General features: G+C 41.5%; 1 protein-coding gene across 1 annotated transcript in view; it reads left to right on the plus strand.

The window, feature by feature from the left end:
* The first annotated feature begins 3,669 nt into the window (after positions 1–3,669).
* LOC126244412 (sorbin and SH3 domain-containing protein 2-like) overlaps positions 3,670–22,261 on the plus strand; it is a 174,491-nt gene continuing 155,899 nt past the window's right edge. The window contains exon 1 of the mRNA XM_049948236.1: positions 3,670–3,807. Within this exon, the coding sequence (XP_049804193.1) occupies positions 3,732–3,807 (76 nt within the window). The 5' untranslated portion in view covers positions 3,670–3,731. The remainder of the gene's footprint in view (positions 3,808–22,261) is intronic.

Raw genomic sequence — 22,261 nt, forward strand, 5'->3', positions numbered from 1 at the left:
TCTGTTATGTTTATCAGTTGTGATTATTAAATTTGTGGAAAAACGCTACGTATTTACGCACCAACCGAATATATACGGCCGGGCGACTTGTCTCGGGTAGCGACAAATTTGTTTACGGGCCGCTGCGTGGATTCAAATGGCTCTAAGCACTACGGGACTTGACATCCAAGGTCATCAGTCCCCTAGACTTAGAACTACTTAAACCTAACTAACCTAAGGATATCACACACATCCATGGCCGAGGCAGGACTCGAACCTGCGACCGTAGCAGCAGCGCGGCTTCAGACTGAAGCGTCTAGAACCGCTCGGCCACAGCGGCCGGCCGCTGCTTGGAGTTACGCATAAAATTCAGAGAACAAAATTAGGCAACTGAATATGATCGGGTTCACACACTATGTGGTCAAAAGTATTCGGGCACCTGGCTGAAAATGACTTACAAATTCGTGGCGCCCTCCATCGGTAATGCTGGAAATCAGCATGGTGTTGGCCCACCCGTAGCCTTCGTGACAGTTTCCACTCTCGCAGGCACATGTTCAATCAGGTGCTGGAAGGTTTCTTGGGGAATGGCAGCCCATTCTTCACGGAGTGCTGCGCAGAGGAGAGGTATCGATGTCGGTCGGTGAGGCCTGGCACGAAGTCGGTGTTCCAAAACATCCCAAAGGTGTTCTGTAGGATTTAGGTCAAGACTCTGTGCAGGCCAGGCCATTACAGTGACGTGCAAGTTGAGAAGGTGTGTTATTTATTTTCGCTACCAGTTTCGGCAATTCAGTGTGCTATCTTCAGGCCCCACGCGCAACTGTCAAAATTATGGATTCTCAAGTGCTTCCTTCGAAGACCTGACTGCAACTCAACTTCGTTAGTGGATGAATTACATTTCCTTAACATTCTTTCTGTGAACCTCGGTCTCACATCTACTTTTCCTACTATTTGTTATATGGTCGTTCTATTTAAGGTAGCTTCGGATAGGTACTCCTAGATACTTTACGATGGTTACTGTTTCCAGCAATTTGTCATCAATAGCGTAGTTGTACAGTAGTGGATTTCTTTCCCTATGTCTGCGCAATGTGTTACATGTTTTTACATTCAGGTTCAATTGCCAGTTCGTATGCCATTTATCAGTTCTCTGTAGGTGCTTCTGCAAATTGTTACTGTCTTGTGGCGTTGCTATTTTCTAATAGACGTAGTAATTGATGGAAAGTCATCGAGTATAACAGAAGTGATTTCTGGCGTTCGCCAAGGTAATGTTATAGGCCCTTTGCTGTTCCTTGTGTATCTAAACGATTTGGGAGACGATCTGAGCAGCCGTCTTCGATTGTTTGGCGATGGGGCTGTCGTTTATGAACTAATAAAGTCATCGGAAGATCAAAACAAACTGCAAAACGCTTTAGAAAAAATATCTGAATGGTGCGAAAAGTGACAGTTGACCCTAAATAACGAAAAGTGTGAGGTCATCCACATGAGTGCTAAAAGAAACTCGTTAAACTTCGGTTACACAATAAATCAATCTAATCTAAAAGCCGTAAATTCACCTAAATACCTAAATATTACAATTACGATCAACTTAAATTGAAAGGAACACTTAGAAAATGTTGTGAGGAAGGCTAACCAAAGGCTGCGTTTTGTTGGCACGACAGTTAGAAAATGTAACTGACCTACTAAGGAGACTGCCTACACCACTTTTGTCCGTCCTCTTAGAATACTGCAGGTAGGACTGACGGAGAAAATCGAAAAAGTTCAAAGAAAGGCAGCACGTTTTGTATTATTGCGAAATATGGGAGAGAGTGTCACAGAAATGATACAGGATTTGGGCTGGAAATCATTAAAAAGATAAGGCGTTTTTCGTTGCGACGGAATCTTCTCACGAAATTCCAATCACCAACTTTTTCCTCCGAATGCGAAAATATTTTGTTGACACCATCCTACATAGGGAGGAACGATCACCACAATAAAATAAGGGAAGTCAGAGCTCGTACGGAAAGATATAGCTGTCCATTCTTTCCGCGCGCTATACGAGTTTGGAATAATAGAGAATTGTGAAGATGGTTCGATGAACCCTGTGGCAGGCACTTAAATGTGATTTGCAGAGTATACACGTAGATGCAGATGTAGATCATCTGCAAACAGTCTTAAAGAGCTCCCGAAACATTCTACTAGATCGTTAATATACATTGTAAATAGTACCTTGGGATACCCTCGAAATTGTTTTTACATCTGTCTATAGTGCTCCGTGAAGAGCGACGTGTCGAATTCTGATTGCATGGAAGTCTTGAATCCCGTGGAAGATTGGGGCTGATACTCGGTAAGCTAGTTTTTTTTTTTTTTTCATTAAAAGGGCAGTAAGGGATGGTGTCTAATGCCTTCCGGAAGTCCAGTGCGGGACAGTGTCAAGTAGGATCCTGAAAGTCCACTGCATGATTGTATCAGATTCTTCCGGAAGTCCAGCACAGGACAGTGTTAAATGGCGTCCTGAAGTCCAGTGTGGGATTGTGTCAGATGCCTTCTGAACGTCCAGTGTGGGATTGTGTCAAATGCCTTTCGGAAGTCCAGTGCAGGAAAGTGTCAAATGGCATCCTGAAGTCGAGTGCGGGACAGTGTCAAATGACACTCTGAAGTCCAGTGCGGGAAAGTGTCAAATACCTTTCGGAAGTCCAGTGCAGGAAAGTGTCAAATGGCATCCTGAAGTCCATCGTGGGATAGTATCAAATACCTTCCTGAAGTCCAACACGTGACAGTGTCAAGTAGGATCCTGAAGTCCAGTGCGGGACTGTGTCAGATGCTTCCGAAAGTCCAGTGCGGGAAAGTGTCAAATGCCTTCCTGAAGTCCAGTGTGGGAAAGTGTCAAATGGCATCCTGAAGTCCAATGCAGGAAAGTGTCAAATGCTTTCTGGAAGTCCAGTTCGGGAAAGTGTCAAATACCTTCCACAAGTCCAGTGTGGGAAAGTGTCAAATGCCATCCTGAAGTCCAGTTTGGGAAAGTGTCAAATGCCTTCTGGAAGTCCAGTTTGGGAAAGTGTCAAATGCCTTCCAGAAGTCCACAGTGGGAAAGTGTCAAATGCCTTACAGAAGTCCAGTGTAGGAAAGTGTCAAATGGCATCCTGAAGTCCAGTGCAGGAAAGTGTCAAATGCCTTCTGGAATTCCAGTTCGGGAAAGTGTCAAATGCCTGCCAGAAGTCCAGTGTGGGACAGTGTGAAATGCCTGCCAGAAGTCGAGGAACATGGCACCAATCTGAACGCCGATGTCTACAGCGCTATGAGTCCCATGGAGATGAATGGTATTAGCCTAGTCGGGCCTCACCACCACCCATTTAGGAGGATTATGGAAAGACCGGTCCATCATCTCTATGCAGAAGGAAGCCTCCTCCCGCAAAAACAATATCCACAGGAAGAGGAAGCAGGCACGCTCAGGAAATGAGATGTCACAAACGGTGCAGGCTGCACCAGTAAAGGTTCTCGGTCGTCGGATGTGTATTGTATTCTCTCCTCGAGATCGGGATTAGCGATACGTTGAAATTCTCGCTCCCGCCGGTCGCCAGACATTCGCCGTGTCGCACCCCAGCTGAGCCGCACCGGCGGCGTAATCTGGCCTGCCGGAGCGGCGTGGTGGGGGCGTGGCGTGCTCGCGGCGCTTCTGCGCCTTAGCTCGGCGTCTCGCAGCCAGTAGCGGCTCGCGCGTCGCGGAGTGCACATCGGAGTGCGGTGGTGTCTGGTAGCGCAGCAGAGGCGGAAGCAGCATGGCGGCGGCCCAGGCGGCGGTTCCCAGCGTCGGGCCCCGCTCTCCCAACATCGTCTACGGACCCATCCCTTACAGTCAGTACCACGTACATCGTGTGAGTGTGGCGTGTGTCTGTGTGATGTTCCGAGGCGGCCGCACCACCCACAGTCATTCGTCACCACAGCGGTCGGTAAAATTGTCACGTTAACCTTTCTGTAGGTAAAATATTAAAATGCGCCTCTGCCACATAAAATTTGTGACAAGATCGCAGGTCACACGACGGGTTTCGAGAGTAGGATCTCGTCATCGTACAAAATGCAAGAGTGCTTATAATTAAACCTTCCATACGTGAGTGGGCCCTCATGACAAATGAGGAATACACTACTGGCCATTAAAATTACTACACTACGAAGATGACGTGCTACAGACGCGAAACTTAACCGACAGGAAGAAGATGCTGTGATATGCAAATGATTAGCTTTTCAGAGCATTCACACAAGGTTGGCGCCGGTGGCGACACCTACAACGTGCTGACATGAGGAAAGTTTCCAACCGATTACTCATACACAAACAGCAGTTGACCGGCGTTGCCTGGTGAAACGTTGTTGTGATGCCTCGTGTAAGGAGGAGAAATGCGTACCGTCACGTTGCCACCTTTGATAAAGGTCGGATTGTAGTCTATCGCGGTGCGGTTTATCGTATCGTGACATTGCTGCTCACGTTGGTAGAGATCCAATGACTGATAGCAGAATATGGAATCGGTGGGTTCAGGAGGGTAATACGGAACGGCGTGCTGAATCCCAACGGCCTCGTATCACTAGCAGTCGAGATGACAGGCATCTTATCCGCACGGCTGTAACGGATCGTGCAGCCACGTCTCGATCCCTGAGTCAACAGATGGCGACGATTGCAAGACAACAACCATCTGCACGAACAGATCGACGACGTTTGCAGCAGGATGGACTATCAGCTCGGAGACCATGGCTGAGGTTACCGTTGACGCTGCACCACAGACAGGAGCGCCTGCGATGGTGTACTCAACGACGAACCTGGGTGCACGAATGGCAAAACGTAATTTTTTTCGGATGAATCCAGGTTCTGTTTACAGCATCACGATGGTTGCATCCGTGTTTCGTGACATCGCGGTGAACGCACATTGGAAGCGTGTATTCGTCATCGGCATACCGGCGTATCACCTGGTGTGATGGTATAGGATGCCATTGGTTACATGTCTCGGTCACCTCTTGTTCGCATTGACGGCACTTTGAACAGTGGACATTACATTTCAGATGTGTTGCGACCCGTGGCTCTACCCTTCATTCGATCCCTGCGAAACCCTATATTTCAGCAGGACAATGCACGACCGCATGTTGCAGGTCCTGTACGTGCCCCTCTGGATACAGAAAATGTTCGACTGCTGCCCTGGTCAGCACATTCTCCAGATCTCTCACCAATTGAAAATGTCTGGTCAATGGTGGCCGAGCAACTGGCTCGTCACAAGACGCCAGTCACTACTCTTGATGAAGTGGGGTATCGTGTTGAAGCTGCATGGGCAGCTGTACCTGTACACGCCATCCAAGCTCTGTTTGACTCAATGCCCAGGCGTATCAATGCCGTTATTACGGCCAGAGGTGGTTGTTCTGGGTACTGATTTCTCAGGATCAATGCACCCAAATTGCGTGAAAATGTAATCACATGTCAGTTCTAGTATAATATATTTGTCCAATGAATACCCGTTTATCATCTGCATTTCTTCTTGGTGTAGCTATTTTAATGGCCGGTAGTGTAGTAGGTGAATGAAACTTATTGCAAACATTTGTAAGGAAGCGCGGAAGAAAAGCATCGAATAAACCATTGAAAGAAAACCATTTTAATTCTCATATGAAAGGGTAACATTTGTTTATTGCGTACCATGTCTACCGTCCGGGTTACGAACGCTGCTCAGTGTGACTGCCATCTGCATCCAGGGCAGCCTGGAACCGCGCTACAGATAACAGTTCACAGTTGTTCGGAGCACATTGGAACGGTGAACCGTGGAATGTTCAGCTGTCGTGACAGCTACTGCGCTGCTCCAAGATCGCACATTGTTCCCAGCGTTTCCAACCGTGGTAACAGTAATTTCTTGGACAATGTGAGGCACAGTTAGCCCACGGCCTTTCCGAAGAGCAATTCCCAAATCGCCAGTCAATTACTACTTGCGAATCATGTTCTTGAACCCCGGTGCGGGAAGAGGACCTCTCCGTATTCCTTTAATGCGTCGAAAGGAGCGGCACTATTGTTGCTGTTTTGATGAAACGGCTTTGCGAGTAAAGCTGTGCTTACCTTGTCCAGACCTACGTTGACTGTGTGCAGTTGTAATGCATGCTGACGCTTGTGTTTCACTCCTAAGCCGCCGTACCAATACCAAGGGCTAACGACAAGTCACGACACTGAAACTACAAACAACGTAAATCCTGCAGCACACAGTCTGAATATCATTCCTATAAAGTCAGGTTCCCATACGGTAAACATTTATCCGTCTACACTGGTTCAAGTAGTTTAATTATAATCACACACTGCACAGGGAGAATCAGAAACCTACTGATAAAATTTTGGAGCTTGTTCAGGAATACTTTCTGAGTATTTCGGTACAACGAACCTGGGTTCTCTTCTCGTGGCTTGTTACACAGTGATTACGTTTCGTTTGATTTCTTACTGGAAGAATCTTTTCAGAACCTTCCTTTTTCATTGTCTTAACATGTGTTGAAAAAACTGTTCCGTACCTGAAGAATGGAACACAGCTGAAGTTATTTCTATACTAAACAAGCAACAGGAAAGACACAGGAAATTTTAGAGGAGTTAGTTTACTAAAAACAGCATATAAAATTACAGAAAAACTCTTAAGCAAAGATAGCAAATTATCTCTGACGCCGTAATGTCAAAATGTGTGTGTGTGAATTCCTAAGGGACCAAACTGCAGAGGTCATCGGTCCCTAGACTTACACACTACTCAAACTAACTTATGCTAAGAACAACATACACACCCATGCCCGATGGAGGACTCGAATATCCGTAATGTCAGAAGAACAATCATGCTACAGGAAGGGAGATTCGTTTCATGATAATGTATTTATTAGAATAAAAAATATTGAAAAACGCATTTAGCATTTATTGATTACGAGAAATTCTGTGATAAGGTAAAAAGACCGCTTTTGTGGAAAATATTACAAGTAAAAAGTTTTCCTAAACCCGTTGTTGACACCATAAAGAGTGTATAAGTAGATACGAAAATAGTTCAGGTCCGAAAAAACGTTACATGAAATTTTAATAAACCGAGGTGTTCGAAGGGATGTTGTCTCACTCATTTTATTTAATTTATGTGTTCACGTCCTAGTTATGAAGTGGGAAAGATAAAGTACAGTTTGGAATTAAAATAGGTTCCACGTACCATTATGCACTCTATTACATGCTCAAGGCCAGATGATTATATAGCAAATAGAAGATTATTTACAAACAGCAGTAAACAGATTGAGCAAAAACGCCATGTACTACAATTTAGATGTATCTGCAAATTAGACAAAGATAATGACTTTCAAAGGAAAGAATCCACTTAGACAATAATAAATGAGAAAACTTTAGAACTATTATCTCACTTCCGTTGCCTAGGATTTAATATTAGTTTTAAGTGTGACAAGGATTTAATATTAGTTTTAAGTGCGAGAAAGACAATGAGACGAAGGTTAATACATTTGAATCTATCTGTAAAACAATGGGACGAACTTTGGGAAGAAAAACGGGAAAGAAAATACAAATGAAATTCTATAGTGCTGTGGCTGTACCTACTCCTGTATATTATTCGGAATCATGGACAGAAAAAAATGCGGATACAGGCAATGGAGATGAAGTTCATGAGTGTCGTATGGGCCTGTAATAAAATCGATAAAATAAGGAAATAAACAATTAGATTAGATGTAAGAATCCGTTCAGTCAACGGTAAGGTAGAAAAGAATGTAATGAAGTGGAAGGATCATGTCGATAGCCTGGTAGAAAGTAGATTGCCAAAAAAATGATGAATTGTCGGGTGACTGGAAAGATAGAACTTGGTAGACCCTGTAAGAGGTGAATGGATGATAGAGACCGGAACAGGTGACTATAACACCTAATCGTTGGAAGGAGATGATGATGATGATGATGATGATGATGATGATGATGATGATGATGACGATGACGATTCTTACCTTTTGTATCGGTATTGCTTTGAAAGTATCTGCATAACAGTGAAAATGTCAATAGTGTAAGTTGTACGTCTTGTTTGGACACAAACTTGCTCCATTCGCTCGCGGTGCTTGGCAATTGACAACAGCAATGCCTACTTTGTTCTTGATCCTCAAGCTTGCATAAGGTACTGCACGGCTCTACCTCGTGTTTTGTGTTTCCATCAGTCGTAGTTGTACGTTAACAGTGATACACAGAGTCCGCAGCTTGTGGTGTACTGGCTACCGTTGCTGCTTCTGGATCCCGGGTTGGGGATTTTCTCTGTCCGAGGATTGGGTGTTTGTGTTGCCCTCATTATTTCATCATCATCATCATTTGTGACAGTGGCTACATTGGAATGCGTTAAAATTGGAGTGTGGAAAAATTGGGACTTTGTGCGGACGCTGATGGCCGCGCACTTGAGCGCCCCACAAACCAAACATTCAACATCAACAGTGATACACAGCAGCGTGGAAATGACTGATAAGGAGTTGACCGATGAACACTTCGTGTATGGGTTCACTGAATGCAGTGGAAAAGCGGAACGACGACGTGATGCTCAGCTGTTCCCACACAGACTGCCACTACGTCACAGTGGTTTTGCATCTGCACAAAGGCGCCCACGAATAATCGGATCATTTCTTGTTACTGCGTTTTGGTGATTACGTGAAACGTCTTTTTCTCTGTTGTGGAAGTATTTTCGCGGAAATAATTGTAATTCTGGTAAAAAGACCGAATAAATCATTATTACATTACTACTCCGTAACGAGCCACCGGAGACCACAGGTCCCGTATACCAAACTTCCATGAACATCCTCCGGAATTTTGTAGGAGGAGTTCTGGTTCACTCTGGATACAATAATTACGTGTGTCATATACAGGATAGTTATTAAAGTAACGCTACTTGAGACAGTGAAGACGGAAAACTATTTACCGTATAGGAACCGTGCGCTGCAGGATTTGCGTTGTTAGTAGTGTTAGTGTAACGACTTGCCGGTAGGCGCCGCTACAGATGCGGGTCGTCACATTGAGCTACGTTTTTAACCTGAAACGTAAACATAGTACAAAATTAACATATGTTACCCTCTCTTATGGAAATTAAAATATGTTTCTTTCGGTGGATTATTCGTTATTTCTCGTTATCTCTTCCTTACAAATGTTCCCACAAACTGTCGTTGTTCTACGATCAGTCGTTTGTCATGGGGTCCCTCTCAAGTAGCGAATGTTTAATTATAACAGAACTGTGGATAACAAAAAATTCCTCCGACTTTTGCAACAGAACGTCTGTTTTTTGTTGGTGAATAATGCAACCAGTCACAAGTACTTTTAAATTGTTTTATTTTAATGCCATAACCGGTTTCTTATTACCACGCCCATCTTCAGTTGCTAATGTTTCCGATTACATTGATGTTTTCGTCATTCAATTCTTTTTTTTTCATTTCATTTACTGCGTATTTAGAGATTTGTTGCCTAGTATTTTTAAAACATGTCGTACATTTTACAATTTTTCATGTGATAGCACAAAATAGTTCCCTATTCCAAGCCAATATTGTATTCAGCAATAAAAATCGAAGTTAATAATAATATATTACGAAGAAAAATCAAATTAAATAACGGAAACTGAGTTTGTTAAATAAGACTGTTAGTAAAATGTAGAAAATGAAAGAAGTTCAAAAATTATAAGAAAGATTAGAGATGAGTTGTAGATACCTACCATCGAAGTACAAAAGAGTGGGGTGGGGTGTTGGTGGTGTTGATGGGGGGTAAATACCTCGGAAACACACAAATCCGTGCGCCTAATGGTGATTCTTGTTGTTACTAAGCTGTGTGCCAATATATACCATACGGAGTTTACAAAAACTTTTTTCGTTAGCAAAATGGCGATCGCTCCTGCACTGTACGATTTCACGAGATCTAGGGTGGATGAAATAAGTACGTTAATTTTCTTTGTAACTATACACGTTTCGCGTATTCATATTAGGCATCGACAGTGGAATATAATAAAAAGAAAAGTATGTAAATGTACATATTTGTTTAGTATATCTGTAGTGTCTCCTGGCGCCACATTTAGATTATGTAACTAGTTACAACTATCTGGTGATTTATCACTTGCTTTAGTTTTCAGTTCTTTACGTGTATTCATACGTTTGTGGTACATCACAATAATATTTAGTAAATAGGTGCTTTAAATATACTGCCAGAAAACACTACAGATTCCCTAACGAAACATGTGTAATTAAATAATATTCATTGTATTATAGATCAATCCCTAACGAAACATGTGTAACTAAATAATTATCATTGTATTATAGATCAATAATGATACCTAGTCCGAATAGACGAAACATATTAGGCTAGAAAGCAAATGAACATTGCGTTGCAAAGGACGGAATTTTTCTAATCATTCGCTAAAGGTAATTCAAGTAGCAGCTGAGAATGAATAACTTTAAATATTAACAAAAATATACAATCTTTAGTAAGGTAACAGTTTTATCTGCAGAAGGGTCCGTTCTCCGGAAGCTCATCGTGTGATTGGTGATCCTATCATGAACTGTGTGTGGTGCGGCCACATATTAATATTTTACAACCACGTCCTCAATTCCAACTAAAATGGAGTATTCTATACATGGTTCATTGTACTCGAAAGCCATTTTTTGTACACATAAAGCTGCCTAAAACGTTATTGTGCTGCAACTACTTTTGACAATTTACGTCATCACCTGGCAGGCTTTAAAGCTCACAGTGGTGTAAATCGCATGTCCATTATTGTTAAATGTATTTCACCCTTAGTTAATGTAACATCCTTACAGTAATGGGCGTGTGGTATACACCATTTTAAATTTTAAAGTGTGTCAGATGATGATGAAAATTGTCACAGCATAGTAAAGGTTTTAGCCGGTTCTGTTGCCATGTATAAAAATCTTTTGGGAAACCTTAGCCCTCAACACAATCTTCTACAAGTACCATTCGCGAGAAACCAACACAGGTTGTCATTTTTAGCTGTTGTAATTTCACCTCTTCTCCAGAAGCCACTTTAAGGTATGCGGCAGGACTACTTATGATCTCACCATCATCTCTTCCCCCTTTCACGTCAGCCACCCCCTCCCCCTTTCCTTGTTGCATTCAGGGATGATTTGCGGAAGGAACGAATGCCCCCATTTGAATGCGAACCTCTCCGGTTTTACCGTCAGGGTCATTTCGCGTCACGTATGAGAGAGAAAATAATGCTTCGCCTTGTTCTTCTTGGAACCTGCGTTCTCAGAATTTTAAAAATGAATCCGTGATGCACAACACGTCTCTTGTATCGTTTGCCAATGGAGCTTGGTGATCTAACTAACGCTCTTGCGCTTACTCAATCAACCCCTGGTGAAACGTGCCGCTCTTCCTTGGATATTCTGCCGACCAGCAATCCTCAAGAATCAGTCGAACGAAGCTTTTATAATCTAGCTCTTCCGTGGGCAAATTACGTCCGGTGGATCAGTCCGGCAATTAATTTTTCTATAATTGAATCCAGCTTAAGTCGCTTCGATGGATATTACTAGATGCCACAGTTCCGACTGTCTGCGATAGCGAACAATATTGTTTCTTTATCTTTTGTGTCGAGGTAGTGGTGGACGTTATAAAAGCAACATGAAGCGTTAAGTAACGCGTCTCCCCTTCATATACTTAATCAGGTCACTCACCAGGTAGCATCTTACCGCTCACGTTAAACTCATACAGCAACTAAATACTGCATGTTGTTGTTGTTGTTGTTGTTGTGGTCTTCAGTCCTGAGACTGGTTTGATGCAGCTCTCCATGCTACCCTATCCTGTGCAAGCTTCTTCATCTCCCAGTACCTACTGCAACCTACATCCTTCTGAATCTGCTTAGTGTATTCATCTCTTGGTCTCCCCCTACGATTTTTACCCTCCACGCTGCCCTCCAATACTAAATTGGTGATCCCTTGATGCCTCAGAACATGTCCTACCAACCGATCCCTTCTTCTGGTCAAGTTGTGCCACAAACTCCTCTTCTCCCCAATCCTATTCAGTACCTCCTCATTAGTTATGTGATCTACCCATCTAATCTTCAGCATTCTTCTGTAGCACCACATTTCGAAAGCTTCTATTCTCTTCTTGTCCAAACTATTTACCGTCCATGTTTCACTTCCATACATGGCTACACTCCATACAAATACTTTCAGAAATGACTTCCTGACACTTAAATCTATACTCGATGTTAACAAATTTCTCTTCTTCAGAAACGCTTTCCTTGCCATTGCCAGTCTACATTTTATATCCTCTCTACTTCGACCATCATCAGTTATTTTGCTCCCCAAATAGCAAAACTCCTTTACTACTTTAAGTGTCTCATTTCCTAATCTAATACCCTCAACATCACCCGACTTAATTCGACTAAATTCCATTATCCTCGTTTTGCTTTTGTTGATGTTCATCTTATATCCTCCCTTCAAGACACCATCCATTCCGTTCAACTGCTATTCCAAGTCCTTTGCTGTCTCTGACAGAATTACAATGTCATCGGCGAACCTCAAAGTTTTTACTTCTTCTCCATGAATTTTAATACCTACTCCGAATTTTTCTTTTGTTTCTTTTACTGCTTGCTCAATATACAGATTGAATAACATCGGGGAGAGGCTACAACCCTGTCTCACTCCCTTCCCAACCACTGCTTCCCTTTCATGCCCCTCGACTCTTATAACTGCCATCTGGTTTCTGTACAAATTGTAAATAGCCTTTCGCTCCCTGTATTTTACCCCTGCCACCTTTAGAATTTGAAAGAGAGTATTCCAGTCAACATTGTCAAAAGCTTTGTCTAAGTCTACAAATGCTAGAAACGTAGGTTTGCCTTTCCTTAATCTTTCTTCTAAGATAAGTCGTAAGGTCAGTATTGCCCCACGTGTTCCAGTATTTCTACGGAATCCAGACTGATCTTCCCCGTGGTCGGCTTGTACTAGTTTTTCCATTCGTCTGTAAAGAATTCGTGTTAGTATTTTGCAGCTGTGGCTTATTAAACTGATTGTTCGGTAATTCTCACATCTGTCAACACCTGCTTTCTTTGGGATTGGAATTATTATATTCTTCTTGAAGTCTGAGGGTATTTCGCCTGTTTCATACATCTTGCTCACCAGATGGTAGAGTTTTGTCAGGACTGGCTCTCCCAAGGCCGTCAGTAGTTCCAATGGAATGTTGTCTACTCCGGGGGCCTTGTTTCGACTCAGGTCTTTCAGTGCTCTGTCAAACTCTTCACGCAGTATCTTATCTCCCATTTCATCTTCATCTACATCCTCTTCCATTTCCATAATATTGTCCTCAAGTACATCGCCCTTGTATAGACCCTCTATATACTCCTTCCACCTTTCTGCTTTCCCTTCGTTGCTTAGAACTGGGTTTCCATCTGAGGTGTTGATGTTCATACAAGTGGTTCTCTTATCTCCAAAGGTCTCTTTAATTTTCCTGTAGGCTGTATCTATCTTACCCCTAGTGAGATAAGCCTCTACATCCTTACATTTGTCCTCTAGCCGTCCCTGCTTAGCCATTTTGCACTCCCGGTTCGTCTCATTTTTGAGACGTTTGTATTCCTTTTTGCCTGCTTCATTTACTGCATTTTTATATTTTATCCTTTCATCAATTAAATTCAATATTTCTTCTGTTACCCAAGGATTTCTACTAGCCCTCGTCTTTTTACCTACGTGATCCTCTGCTGCCTTCACTACTTCATCCCTCAAAGCTACCCATTCTTCTTCTACTGTATTTCTTTCCCCCATTCCTGTCAATTGTTCCCTTATGCTCTCCCTGAAACTCTGTACAACCTCTGGTTCTTTCAGTTTATCCAAGTCCCATCTCCTTAAATTCCCACCTTTTTGCAGTTTCTTCAGTTTTAATCTACAGGTCATAACCAATAGATTGTGGTCAGAGTCCACATCTGCCCCTGGAAATGTCTTACAATTTAAAACCTGGTTCCTAAATCTCTGTCTTACCATTATATAATCTATCTGATACCTTCTAGTATCTCCAGGGTTCTTCCATGTATACAACCTTCTATCATGATTCTTAAACCAAGTGTTAGCTATGATTAAGTTGTGCTCTGTGCAAAATTCTACCAGGCGGCTTCCTCTTTCATTTCTTAGCCCCAATCCATATTCACCTACTACGTTTCCTTCTCTCCCTTTTCCTACACTCGAATTCCAGTCACCCATGACTATTAAATTTTCGTCTCCCTTCACTATCTGAATAATTTCTTTTATTTCATCATACATTTCTTCAATTTCTTCGTCATCTGCAGAGCTAGTTGGCATATAAACTTGTACTACTGTAGTAGGTGTGGGCTTCGTATCTATCTTGGCCACAATAATGCGTTCACTAAGCTGTTTGTAGTAGCTTACCCGCGTTCCTATTTTCCTATTCATTATTAAACCTACTCCTGCATTACCCCTATTTGACTTTGTGTTTATAACCCTGTAGTCACCTGACCAGAAGTCTTGTGTGTGAGTCGCGATTCTGACGAAGTGTATCTTCCTGATTTCTTTGTTAAACGGCCAATTAAAACTAACACTATTGTAGGCTTTGCCGTGTACACGGCTGCGGTTGTTTCGGCCATTATAATGTCTGCCCAGGGTGAAAGAAACTAAAATAATTTTAGTTACTAGTATTGGTAAACAAGTGTGTTAATCGTCTCATGTATATCTAATTTAGTATTCTTCTGTTTACAAAATCCTGACAAATTACCTGTTTTTAAAACATGCTCTAGGTAGATGTCACAAGTTTAAAAGCGTTTATTTGTTTTCGGCTCCTTAAAGTGAAATAATCGAGTGTTCTTGTACTTTCACAAATGGCATTTTTGGCAAACAAACTCCTTTAAGCTGCGCACAAAATATTTGTTCTTCGACTGACCTTTGGCAACTAGACCACATCAGCATACAATAGACAAATGTTTGATAGTTAAAAAATCACTACAGTTCCCGCACACCGGGTGAAGAATAAATATTTGGTATGCAGCTTAAACTTGCATTCTTGTCGCAAAATCTCGTTTATGAAGTACTTTTATGGAGAATATGGAATACCATACATCGGAAATGCCCACGCGTTCGTATGTTAGTACGCGGGCACAAGACTCGCCTACTTTCAGTTTCAAGGGGAGAATGTATATAGAGGAACCACTTATCTGGTAACTTAAATTTTAAATTCATATGACAATGAATAAAAAATTTAGGTAATAAGAGAAGTGGAGATGTAGCCAACAGAAAAGAGGAAGAACAAACTATTAGAGAGGCAAAAAATAATGCTTCTGAATAAAAGGAAAATGCTTTGCCCAAAAAAACCGTAAGTAGTGAAACGAAGAAAAAACTGATGAAAATCTTTCCAGGAGCATAGTACTTGAGGCATGTGAAACAAAGGCCACAACCAAAACAGAAATGAAATCTCTCGAGGCGTTTGTGGTATGCTGTTAAAGATAAAAGGGACGGATAGAATCACCAACGTGAACTATTTCGAGAATGGAATGAACATTAAGAAGACAATCAGACGAAGACTACATAAGTAAAATGGTCACATAATACTCCACAACTATCTCCTTGTAGAAAGTACTAGAAAGAGCTATGCAAGGAAAGAAAGCACGAAGTAGACATTTTTAAAACAAGCCGTAAATAATGCTGGAGTCAATAAATATCCCGGCATTAAGGAGTTAGTTTGGAATAGATTCAGGAGAGCTGCCAACCAATGAAATATTGATGATAAAGGAAGAATTTACCATTACTTTCAATTTAACAGAAATTTCCGAGCACACAGACATTGCAACACAGAATTTTCGAATGTTTTGTCCAAAGGACGTTCTCCTTCATGCTCTTATAGAGACACTTTCCGCTATTACTGTTCTTAGAACGCTTTGTCATGTTACAACGACTCATAAGAAATAAATTATTTCTCTTTGCTGCACTAACTGCATATGAAGACGTAGACTAACCCAAAATATTTATCTTATCCTTTATGGACGTTGAACGTGAGACACATATCGAATGCTTTGCTTGATTCTTCGTCTAGTTACTCTATGATGTACTTCTTTTTTAATCTTTAATTTTACACGTTATATGTCTTTCAAGACACAGGAAGTTCATGCTCAGGTGGCGGGTATTTCCACAAGCAATACCAGAGCATGCACATTTAAATCTGCGCTTCTTATCTCTTTATCGTAAGCGTAATCATAATACTTGAATGAACTGTATCTATGCTCTGAGATGCCTGCACATTAGTTAGGGTCTTCATCTTATATGTATATGTGGATATATTTCGACAACGGACTCCAACATGCCAAAGACCTTAAAGCGGTCAAGTACCATATCTCACAGATTTTCATTCATAGCGCTTAAGTCGATTGTTTATACACAAGTAATTAAAACAAAAATCTAAATGCCGTGTTTTCCGCGGTAGTTCGTAATGAATCGCTTTAAAGTGCCATACTTACAACTTCAGGGATTCCATAAAGTGTAAGTAAAATTCAGAGATTGCATAGCGTGGAAGTAAAATAACACAACAGCTTAGATGAAAAAAAAAAACAACCAAATATTTGTAGCAACGAAGATTATAAAATTCATTAATGCTCGTTTCACTCGCAGCAGTTAAGCTGCGCTGTTAGGTCCTAACGTAATGACAACATCAGAAAACATCGGAAAACACAGAAATACTTGTGACAACCAAGATTGTGAGATTGAGCGATTCTCTTTGGCTACCGGATGCTATCACCTGATTGGCTGCGAACAACGATGACAAATTACCAACAGTAGCGCGCAACCCAAGATCCGCGGGACACGGTAAGTGCACTGTAACCAAATAGTCGAATTTCTTACATTCTATCCTAGTTTCTGATACGTATTTGGTTCGTGACGTATTGTTAGCACACAGCTATAAGCTTGGAGGAATAACCACAACGCTTTCCACTTGCGGAAATAATTTGTACGCGATGAAGAGGATAGAAAGTTCTTAGCAAAAAGTGTTATGGGAATTTTCAAGGTGAAATTTTACTTATGGCCTGCGGCGGCGTAGTGCGCTGGTGTTGGCAACTACCGTTGAATGCTGGGAATTATGTGACGTTCATATTAACGCAAACATTTTGTTGTGAAGTGTTGGCTTTACGAGGATAATTAATTTAATTAGCGGACAAGGGTACATACAAGAACCTGACAACCATAGAGCAGAAACAGCATTAGTTATTTACTTCATGGCCGGTCGTTGCCAACATCACCACAACACGCCGTCACTGCGGTAAGTCAAATTTTAACAATTATCAAAGTTTACACACCCGTAGCGTATAAATCCTTCCTTAGTGCTTCTAAATGTGACGCTGACAAACGAAAAAATAGCAAGTTTCTATTGAACTGTCGTTAAATGAGCGTGTTCTAGTGTTTGCTGTCATCTTCAATTCAGCGGCAATTTTCCCTACTCTGTGGCGGTACGGGTAACGATTAGGTATTTTCCTTTGTCTTTCTCTTACAAGGTCATTAAGCTGTGGAACTGTTCGTTCGAGCTGTCACTCAAGGCCATGAGGAAACTGTCCTGGTTGGTCCTATAGCTAATCATCTGCAGTTTTCGTACAGTCAAAATCATTTATGAACCTGACTTAACACAACCAACAACAAAAAGAAAGCTCTCGTTAACGTCCTAGATTACGAGAACGAACACCTAGATACAACTGTGAAGTACCCAAAGTAAGAAGCATTTGCGGTTATATTCTTTATTTCTATTACCGACGTAATTTTTTTTAAATTTGTACCCATATTTGCCTAACAACTGAAATTATACGTCACCGCCTTGAGAAAAGCGGAGTGTTTTCTTTTTAGTTGGTCTCTGACTTCCATCATCTGTGTATATTCTGCTCATCTGTAGTATATTAAGTTAGTTTTTGTAGCGGTCTGTCAGTCTTGGTTGCTCCTGGCGTACTACTTCTACAGACAGTGATTTGCAATTTTTGTACAACTAAAATCATTTATGATGCGGACATAAAACACATAATCAGCAACAAAGAGAAAGCACTCGCCATCACTCTGGATTGCGAAATGACGACGGAGACACAGATATGAAAAAGTGACAGTGAGGTGAAATTTTAGTAGCTATTTGGCTGCATGCAGATTGCAGTTGGCGAAAATGTCGCATAACTATACTTTTTTGTCAACTAGCTCACACAAACGAAAAACGCCGTAAGCTACTTGGTAGGCTATAACAGTCCATTGATTTACGACCCAAAAGTACTTAGTATGGGCGAGTTTCGCAAAATGATACTACTTTCAACACCAAGCGTCCTAATGCATAAGTGTTACTCATCAAAGTTTTGATAATTTATAACGAAATATCCCTAATTACAAAACATATTTAATGTAAGGTGCAGGTACCTTCTGCACTATTGCTACTTGTTACGTCTGTGACTTTTATGTTTGATCATATCCTGTGAAAAATATCCCTTAGAATGGTCAGTCTCGTGATGCAATCTCTTCAGTAGCCACTGCACATATTACACCCATTCAGCTAAATATGCTGACATATGCAAGGAGATACAGGTCTGAGGGTGACGTCTATCACTAATCTTGGGCCTACGATTTTCCAGTAATGTGCCATTATATTGCGAAAATACATTGGGAGATATCAGAGTTGTTTTTGTTCATTTTTGCTACATTTGTACTAAACTCAATCTGATTAATCTTTAACTGCACAGTATGTGTTAGGTAATAATTAAATTTTAACGGCCTTTTTAAAAATGATTTCAGACTAAACGTTTTAATTATGTCTGTACTCTCCCTGAGCAGTTATATGTGCAGTTATGTTCCCAAGTGCAAGGTAATGTTTTGGGTTTTTCGTTTATGTTTTATTGTGTAAATGTTAGGCTTAATCTTGACACTTGGTCATTGAGAACCCCCAACGCTCGATGCAGATTGCAACAGGCTGACCTCTAGAAGAAAACGCGACACTTGAGTTTCTTAAAAAATTATTTTAATTTTTTTATTTTAAATTCCAGTCACATTTATGAAACTAATCTACTGTTTTGTGATAAAATATTGTGCTACAGTTTCATCCAAGTGTCTAATAGTGAAAAAAGTGACGATCATAAACAAATTAAGCCACAGATGAGGAAGTAACAGGAATGGATTCACAATTGAGCAAATATTGAGGAGTCTCGCGAAGGTACTGCACCTTTGTTTTGGTTTTGTACATTTCACAGAACTCTCTTCGCATCTTCAGAAGCGGCTGTTACCTCCTCTTACGCCAACCTCGGCGTACAACTTCTCAGCCATGCTGCAGTGTCCTCTTTAGGAAAAGTCTCCCGTTCTTTCAGTAAAAGGAGCGAAAGGCACAATATGCTCCTAAAGGATTTCCTACAGATATTGGTGTCTGTAAGGCTCCACGAAGATCATATCCGTTCTTGCACACATTCTGATTCTTGCCCGCGCCACCAGAGAGCCAGCCTGAAAAGGCGTCCTGAATGAGAATGTGCAAGGGGAATACTTTCCTGAAGAGCTGAGGCCTTTTCGAGAACTCCGTCTACATCATGTGATCGTAGGCCAAATCGCGACTTAAGGGTCAACAACACTCGCTCTCATTGTTGTACTCTCCAGCCACGATAGTCCGTGTGCGATGCTCTCTGGTGAGTTCTGGGCCTGCAGCAGGTCTGGATCGAGATCTGGCTTCTTCCATTCTTCTTCAGGCGGTTCTCTCACTAACACTGATCCTTCAAATTCGTGCTTCAACGACGGTGGAATAATATATTTATGCCGTGTGGCTAGGGCCTCCCGTTGAGTAGACTGTTCACCTGGTGCAAGTCTTTCGAGTTGACGCCACTTCGGCGACTTGCGTGTCGATGGGGATGAAATGGACAGCACAACACCCAGTCCCTGAGCGGAGAAAATCTCCAACCCAGCTGGGAATGGAACCCTGGCCGTTAGGTATGACATTCCGTCGCGCTGACCACTCAGCTACAGGGGCGGACGGTGAAATAACACTGTTCTACAAAAAAAACTTTTTTTTCTATTTCTGATAAAACGTATTGTGATCCTAGTTGTAATTTGAGTGCTGAATTGAAAACTGTTTTTGGTTTTTTTCTGTCAGGGATAGTTTATGAGTAATCGCAATTTTATTTCTCTTTTCAGTTTCTGATATAGTGCAGCAAACGTGAGGTGAAATTCGACAAACAAATGCACATCTTTATGATGTTATAAGTTCATCACATTAATGGAGGGTGGGATCTAACATATAACACAGTAACCTTTTTGTATACACTTTGAAGCATTTATTTGACATGAGAAATTACAGAAAATTGACAAACAATGAGCCACTGCCTTGTAATGCACATCACTTTTTTCTCTTGTATTGTGAATCTTTCTTCTCTCGAATGATATTCCAGCAATAATCTGCTAACATAGAAGGTACCCACTTCCCTTCATAGTGCCTTTCTATGGTAGAAATGTCTTTATGGAATCTTTCCGCATGTTCATCCGATACGTCACTACAACTCTCTGTGAAGTAGTCCAGATGAGAGTCCATCATATGTACCTTTCAAAGACATATTGCACCCCAAATCCTGATATGCTTTGATCATATCTTTCACCATTGCTTTGTAGTTAGTAGCTCTTCTTCTTCCGAGGAAGTTTTCCGACATCATCTTGAAACAGTCCCATGCGGTTTTTTCTTTATCAGTTAAACATGCTTCAAAATTTGCATCTTTCTGCAGCTCTCTGATTTGTGGGTCCACAAATACACCTTCCTTTATTTTTGCAGCTGAAAGACGGGGTAATTTGGTAGCTAGATATGCAAACCCAGCCTGTTGGATCCATGGCCTTCACGAATTGTTTCATCACGCCAAGTTTGATGTGAAGCGGTGGAAGTAGTATATATTCAGGAGCTACCAGACTTTCACGTTGTACATTCTTTTCGCCAACTTTCCCTCTTCGCCTAGGCCATTTCTTTTTCACGTAGTGAGAATTTTGGTCTCGACTATCCCACTCGCAAAGAAAACAGGCATACTTTGTGTAGCCTTGTTGCATTCCCAGTTCCACAGCAATTACCTTGAAATCTGCACATATTTTCCATTTGTGTTCATTGTATTTTAATGAATTTAGCATCCTTTGTACGAATTCGTAATTCTCTTTTGTCAAACTAGCGTAAGATACTGGAACAGAGGGTATTTTATTTCCGTTATGGAGCAAAACACCCTTCAAACTTGTTTTCGATGCATCTATGAAAAGTCTCCACTCCAGTGAAATATAAGTGAAGTTCAGCACTTTCATCAGGCCAGCAGCGTCATTGCAAAATGTCAGTGCTTCGTCAGTTGAAAAATAAGAAATAAAGGCATGTTCTCTGTGCCTGAACACACTGATTTTAGTACTTTGGTGCAGTAGATTATACTCTTGTAATATTGAACCAAGCAGCTGCACCTTTTGTTTACTTAGTCCTAGATCACGTACTAAATCATCTAAATCTGCCTGTGTTAACAAATGTGGCGATGGCTCACTTGTGCAGTGATATAAAGAATCATCATCTGTGATTTCTACAGTACTACGTATTTCACTGTCACTCAGAATTTGACCTCGAGCTCTTGAAGGTACTGGAAGGTTGTCGGAATGCTGAACTGGCATTCTCGCTGAAGGCAGATCTGGGTAAACAATGTGCCTCTTCGACTTTTTGCTTGTAAAACCCTGAATTTTCGTTAGACAGACCACCATGGGAACAGCAAACAACGCCACATTCTCTTTACCTTTCCACCACTGAATTAGTTTGCAGTAACATGTAGCACAACAGAAATGTGGTGCCCATTCTTTATCTTGGTCTCCTACCTCTACTCCAAAGTAATGTTTGTATGCTTTCTTTATGACTGAAGAAATTTTCTTCCTATTTCTGGCAAAAGTGAACTTCCCACAGATGTAGCAGAAGTTTTCCGGCTTATATCGACATCCACGATGACGTGGCATTTCTGCAAATTTAAAAATACCACTTTGGTAATACACCTGTATCAAATTAATAGTAGGGAACTAGAGGAACGCTGATGTGTAAAAACAAGCAGTCGTTTTACCTTCAGCACCAGGCTCAATCAGTTTACACACAGGAACTAAAAAATTCAACCGTGCTCAGAAATATGACAGACAGTCACTTGTCAGCCAAAACACCCACTTGTTAAGACTGACACAAATTGCGGCTAACACCACTGTTGTAAACTCGATGCAACTGCCCCTAGGAGGCGTGAAGCTTTACTGCCGAGGCAGCGACTGGCTGTCGCCGTTCGAGTTAATGAGATGTTTCAGGTGGTCTTAATGACATAGGTGTGGCAGCGGTAACCTA

This window comes from Schistocerca nitens, chromosome 1 (genome assembly GCF_023898315.1).
Source record: "Schistocerca nitens isolate TAMUIC-IGC-003100 chromosome 1, iqSchNite1.1, whole genome shotgun sequence".
NCBI lineage: Eukaryota > Metazoa > Arthropoda > Insecta > Orthoptera > Acrididae > Schistocerca > Schistocerca nitens.